This window comes from Petaurus breviceps, unplaced genomic scaffold (assembly GCF_028583685.1).
Source record: "Petaurus breviceps papuanus isolate PSGF00001 unplaced genomic scaffold, PetGlider_PUasm1.0 174, whole genome shotgun sequence".
Classification (NCBI taxonomy): domain Eukaryota; kingdom Metazoa; phylum Chordata; class Mammalia; order Diprotodontia; family Petauridae; genus Petaurus; species Petaurus breviceps.
The window spans coordinates 67,275,195-67,282,092 of record NW_027185761.1 but is presented as its reverse complement, the minus strand read 5'-3'; the positions used below and the strand labels follow the sequence as shown (position 1 = coordinate 67,282,092).

The window sequence follows — 6,898 nt, the reverse complement described above, 5'->3', positions numbered from 1 at the left end:
CTTTCTTTCTTTCTTTCTTTCTTTCTTTCTTTCTTTCTTTCTTTCTTTCTTTCTTTCTTTCTTCCTTTATTTCTCTTTTTCCCTTTCTCCTTTTCTCCCTTTCTCTCTTCCTTTCTTTCTCTCTCTCCATCCTTCCTTTTCTTGCTTTCATGTTGCTTCCTTTCTTGCTTTACCTCTTTTTCTCTCTCCGTAGTTCTTAAAACTGTCTTACACATGCTAATAAGTGCTTTGGAGTTTGAATTTGATTATATTCCTATGTGGTCATATTTTGAAGAGCCGACCATTAATTAATTCACAAGCATTTATTAAATGCTTACATTTGCTAGGCCCTGTTCCAAGTGCAGAGGATAAAGCAATACAAATTATAAAAGCAATCTTGACTTCAAGAACTTACATTCTAATAGTCTAAGACAGGAAAAAAAAAAGTTATCTATGTCTGGAATCACCTCAGACACTAAAATGAGAAGTTTTTAGATTCAATTAAATAAACATTTATTAAATGTCTTCTTTGTGAGAAACACTGTAAGATAAGTATAGAACAGAAAGAGAGCTGGTCTCAAAACCCAGAAGTGTTGAGTTCAAGTCCCACCTCTAGTCTGCTGGTCCTTTGGCCCTGGGCAGGGCCCTCAGCCTTTCATTGCTCTCTGGAGCTCTCTGAGGCCTAAGCTGGAGGACTGATGCTGACCTGTATTGCTAGAGGATGTTGCCTCATTGAGAATTTCTTATATCAAAGAAACCCCAGGCCAAGGAACATTGTAGTGCTGGAAGTTGAATGAAATGAAGCTGTCTCTGTTTTTTAGGAGCTTGCACTCTACGAGGGAAGGTTCAGCTCTTGCTAAATATAACAACAGCAACAAGGATAATGGCTGGTATTTATATGGTGCCAGGCACTGGGCTAAGCACTTTCCAGTTATCTCACTTGGTCCTCAAGTCTGGATGAGATTGTGCATTGTTTAATTTCCTCCATTTTATAGATGAGGAAACTGAGGCAGTCACTGACTTGCCCAGGGTCTCACAGTTAGCAATTGCATGGGTAGGATTTTAAGTCAGGTCTTCCTGACTCCATGTCTGGCCTCTGTTCCCTGGGCCACATGCTCCTCATCTCCCGTCCTAGCTTTCTGTTCAGTTTTGTTGTTCGTGTTCAGCATAGTCAAGTGCCGCACAGGAGTTAGTATGCGAGTTCTTGAGATTTCCAGGGGATTCACAAGGATCTCTCTGTTCAATGGGGCTTCATTTCCTTCTTTTCCTCTGCATTTCTTTGGACTGACTCCTATAGTCATCTTTCTGGGATGCATTTTAATTTCACACTCATTTCCTTCCACAGTTCAACCACACTGGGCAAGGAAGCATTTGCAGCCAGGCAATAATGCTCATAACTGACGGGGCCGTGGACACCTATGATACGATCTTTGCAAAGTACAACTGGCCAGAAAGGAAGGTAAGTAAAACAGCAAGTCATACCGCTATTTCTAAAAATCAAACAACCATTAAAATCCCTTGTTTTATAAATGTGCCATTTCTGTGAGAGAGCTCTTTCTGTTGGCTCAATCTTTCAATGACACATGGTTTCTTATATTGACTATTTTTTGTTGTTCAAAATGTAAGGTGTGAGACTTCAGCTATGGGAATGAAATCATTGAAATTATTGAATTGAATTGAATGGATGGAAATTGAATCTGACAAATGGTAACTCAGGGGATGGAGCAGATTCTTGAGAGGGATTGCATCAAAGTCAAGACTATTATTAGAGAGAAGTAAAAACTTAGCTTTGTCTAATCTAATTACTCTCTGAAAGCTATCGCCATATCAGCACTGGATATGTTCTAATTCTGGCTAGTTAAATCTCTGGGATATCAGAATAACAGAGAGAATTTATTCATTCACTTCACAATGGTAAAGCAAACTTTCTGATGAGAAATGAGGGCAAATTAAAAAATCCTTTGTTGATTGTTTTTCTCGTTGTCATTAGCTAGTGGTCCAATATAGACAGCAAAGATTTATCATCTTCGAAATAAAAAGCTTTTTGTTCTCACTGGGTTGGAATTAAGGAGAACCACATATCCTGATGACATGGACTCAGTAAAACGTGCTGCTGTGAGTTGTGTATGGCTCATATCCATGGATCTGGCTAAAACCAGTTAATCCCACTCTTCAGTTCTGAGCTGTTCTGTCTGTGGCCACAGGAACAACTCTGCTCTGGAATGGTGTCTTTGGTGGCTCTCTGTAAAGCATCCTGATTCCTGCTGAGGGCTGGACCCAGGATTCCTGACTCTCTCCCAGACTGGTGTGCCGACTACCTTTGTAAAAGTCCCCTGTAGTGAAACATCATTTGAAATGAGATCTCAAAACATCATTCCAATGTTTTGTGCCTCTTCTTGCTTATAGCTGCACCCTTAAAGTATTGACTAACAACACACCTTTGCTAGTCCAATGGTGACTCCTTGGTTATTCCTGTGGGTTTATAACACAAGCTAATGGGATCACACATCTTGAGATGGAAGGGACCTCAGAGGCCATAAAATCTTCAGCCCCAAATAGGATAAATGAGTTGCCTAACATCCCACACAGGCTCATAGATTTAAGGCTAGATGGAGCCTCAGAATACCAGCTAGTCCAACAGTTTAATGCACAAACAGAGCCCCAGAGAGCTTCCTTGACCTGATTAGGGCTGCACAAAGACACAGTCAGGGCATGAAGCCATGCCATCTGACTCCAAATCCAGAGGTGCTGCTGCCCCATCAGTGTTTGCATTCAATCCCCATATCTTTATTTCCATCTTTAGTCGGCATCCTGTAGTAGTTTTCTTCTGCCCTTTGTGACTTACCAAATAGCTTAGAAGCTATTTCAGGGCAGGGACCTTGGTATAGATCCTGTATCCTCATGGCGCTCACTGCAGGGCTAGACACATTGCAGCTACGCACTATAGGCTTGTTGAATTTTTGCATGAGTGAATAAACAGGCATATATGGCTAGAAGAACTAACAAATATGTGCAGAAATACTCATGGTGGAGTGAAGAGAATTCTGAGCTTGAGAGAGGAAGGCCTGAGTTCAAATATTCCTTTGTTAACTAGATAGGTTGATAAAATGTTGGACTTGGAGTCAGGAAGACCTGAGTTTGTATCCTGCCTCAGATAATAATTATGTTACCCTGGGCAAGTCACTTAGCCTTCTGAGTCTGGGACAAGAGCCTAGAATTTATACATTAGATAAGTCCTTGTTGTCTGTTCTGGTAGACAGTTCCCATACTGGATCTTTTGCATGTATAAATTGAATTTTTTTCAAACATTACAATGAAGTAATTACAAGTGAATATATGGCACCTTTAAGAGACTGATCTTTTCAAACTGAATGTTCTTTTTGGGTGGCTGTCCCATGCAGAGCCATGGAAATCCCAGTCACAGGGATGTGCTTGGTGGGAAGCGATTATCTAAAAAACATGGGTGTTTGTAGCTCCTGTCCTTTCTTAGAGGAATCAGCTAAAGGCAGGGTCAGCCTTCTTTAGCCAAACCCCAAAGCCATCGTTCTCTCTCTAGATGAACACTATTGATTTTGTGCCAGGTATTTTCGTGGATTAATTGGATCCAGGACCCTGCAAGCATCAGCGTTCTGTGAAGTGTGGTTTCATCATATTTTTCCAGAGTAGCATCAATGAACCACAGTCTGTTTCTGTAGCAAGAGGACATTTTGAGGAGGTGACAAATTCAGAGGTATATCTTGCTGACACTCTGCCTTCTCCCTATCCCAGGAAAAGGAAGGAAACAATGTGTTAAGTGCCTACTATGTGCTAGGCACTGTGCAGAGCTCTTATCTCATTTTATCCTCACAATAATCCTCCAAGGCAGGTGAAATTATTATTCCTATTTAAAGGAATTGATTCAAATGGGGATTAAGTGATTTGCCCAGGGTTACATCATTAATAAATTTCCAAAGCAGAATTTGAACTCAAGTCCCCTCATTCCTATCTCTGATGCTGACTCCCTTTGCCTCAGTGTCCTCCTCTGAAAAGTGAGAGGATTTAAATAGATGATCTCTAACATCTGTTCAAGCTTTAAATTTAATCATCCTGTTTTTGAGCCCAGGGTATTTTCCATTACTCCAACTGTCTCCTAACCTGGTTCAGAAAACTCATCATCTTTAAGGTCCCATTCAGTCCTAAATCAGATCACCTCCAACATTGCACCATCCCTCTCAGATTATTGCAATAGTCTCCTACCTACTCTCTTTGCTTCTCCATCTATTCTCTATACAGTTATTGGTATCATTTTCCAAAAAAAAATATCTGACCCTATCACTTCCCTACTCATCAGGCATAAGTGGCTCCCTATTGCTTCAAGGATAAAGTGAAAATGTGTCTGTCTTTTGGGTATTTAAAGCCCTTTACCACCTGGTTCCAACTTACCTATCTAAACTCATTTCATACAACTCCCTTCATATAATCTATCCTTTAGCAAAATTAACCTGCTACAGTTTCTTGAGCTTTCTTTTCCATCAATTATCTCTGGGTTTATTTCCCCCCTATCTGTAATTCCCTACCTCCTTATTTCCTTTTTCTTATGATTATTAGTTTCCATGAATACTCATACCTACTGGCTTGTTTCTTGTGTTAACTATTTTTCCTCCTGATATCCTCAAGTGTTAATTATTTTTTTACACTGCTTAGGATCACAGAGCCATAGATTTAAAACTGGAAGCTAGAAAGATCATCCTATCCTCTTATTTTACAGATGAATAAACAGAGGCCCAGGACATGTGTGACTTGCTCAAGGTCACACAAGTAGTTAATTACAGAGATGAAATTTGAACCCGGGTCCGCAATCCAAACCCAGAATTGTAAAGCATTATTGAATCATGTTTTGAGGAGTCAAAAAAAGAGATGAATCTTGTGGGGCAGAAGGGTCAAATAGAGGAGAAACAAATCCAGCATTCAAAGTGGTCTAATGAGCTAAATGGACTAAGAGGAGGGTCAGAGACATGAAAGCTAGTCTGCAGCAAACCCTTTAAGAGATCCAAGGGCTGAAAAGAACACATGATCTGAGGTCAGTTCAAAGAAATCTGGCACCCACTAAGATGTGAGGAGCAAGGAAATCTGTCTCCCACACCCAGCACAGCAAGCATCTGTGTGCCCTTCTAAGCCTGAGTTGGAGATTTGAACCTTGGTCTTGAGCTTCAGCTCTGGACAGCTCATGGGTGCTGCCACTTTGCCCCAGTGGTAAACATCTGTAATTGAGAATTCTTGAGTGGATGTAAACTTTCTTCTATAGTCATTCTGTTGGAATAGTGCATTGAATTCTTGTTGCCAGTCATAAAAAGGAAGTATAGAAACTGAGGTGGGTTCAAATGAGATTAGCCAAGATTTTCAAAGGGAGAGAAAAGGGTTCTTTTGAGAGAAGTTTAAAGGGATGGAGGCTTGTTAGCTCAGTGAAGAAAGAATGTTGCATTATTTAACCAGGATTCTATGAAAGCAAAAATTCAGTCATTGCAATGAGTTGTTCTTTGAGAGCATTTCAAGTTTGGATGCATAAACCATGAGATGCCAGCAAGTGCCTTTATCATGTGCCATCCTCTTATGGCTAGTGACCTTACACAATGGCATCAGAGGATTCCAGAATGCTTAGCAATGAAGAGCTCCATGAGGGCTTCTATTCCATCCCCTGCCCCTGACCAATACATGAGTATTTTATAGCACTGCTAAAATCAAAACAAAACAAAACCAGTCATTTGTTCTTCGATGATTAATGAAACCAACAGTAGTTTGAAGTCCACCTTATATCAAATACATGACTGAAGATTAAAGAAACTCCCTTTAATATCAATCTGAATGATGCAATTATCCAATAAGTCAACAAGCATTTATTAAGCACTTGGTAGATGCCAGACACCATGTTAAAGGCTGAATGCAGCAAAAGAGCAAAAGCAAATGTCTTGCCTTAGAGGTTCTCACAATCGAATGGAGGAGATTATCTAAATGACCATGTGCTCCGATATATGTGCAGAGGAAGTGGGAGGCCATGTGGGGGAGCTCACTTTATCTCCGGAAGCAGGCATGATCCTCTTGTGAGACAGCACATTTTGTCAAGTATTTTACATACCTTAGTGCTTTTAAAAATGGAAGTTGTTGCAGCCATCGTTGTGACTGCTGTCACTCACTCCACAAAGAGTGAGAGGTTCCCTTAAGCAGCTAGTGGGCCCAGACATGATGCTGAGTTCTCCTGGGAATCAGACCTGCTAAAGTGTGTGCAGGAAGAAATCACTTCTTTTCCTCCCTTTCTCCCCTTCCATTTCTCTTTCTCCTCCCCTCACCCCAAGTACTAAACTCATTTCATATGGCTATGTGCAACATCTTGTAGCTCCTTGTCAGCAAGGCAGGTAATGGGTAGTATCATTTTCCCAGTTGGAAGAAGGTTCATGATGGGAGGAGTTAGAAACTTCGGAGTCCCTGTTTGGTGGGTGAGCTACTCCCTGATTGCGAGGGAAGGACATTGTTGCCAGAACTGAATATCGGCCTTTCTTATGCGGACCATCACCTTTGCACTAGAAACTTGGATTCCATCATTGGGTCCGTCAGCCCTAAGAGAGCCTTTTCTTGGGGTGAGATCCAGCCCCCCCCACCCCTTCTTAGTTCATTCCACATTACGCCACCCCACAGACTGCATACTCCTGGGGCCCCTTTGGGTTCCCATTCAAGTATCATCTTCCACCATTAGAAGGTCAACTTTTTGAAGGCAGAAACTGTGCTGCTTAATTGTATTTGGATCCCCAGCATTTCACACAGTGCCTGGTACCACATAATGTATGTCCTTAATAAATGTTCTTTCTTTTTCTTCCTTCCTTCCTTCCTTCCTTCCTTCCTTCCTTCCTTCCTTCCTTCCTTCCTTCCTTCCTTCCTTCCTTCCTTC

General features: G+C 41.2%; 1 protein-coding gene across 1 annotated transcript in view; it reads left to right on the top strand.

Annotated features, from left to right (window-relative positions):
- The window catches only part of CACNA2D3 (calcium voltage-gated channel auxiliary subunit alpha2delta 3), a 1,089,703-nt gene that overhangs the window by 568,039 nt on the left and 514,766 nt on the right, over positions 1 to 6,898 (top strand). The window contains exon 11 of the mRNA XM_069084367.1: positions 1,325 to 1,438. Coding sequence (XP_068940468.1) covers positions 1,325 to 1,438 — 114 coding nt within the window. The remainder of the gene's footprint in view (positions 1 to 1,324; positions 1,439 to 6,898) is intronic.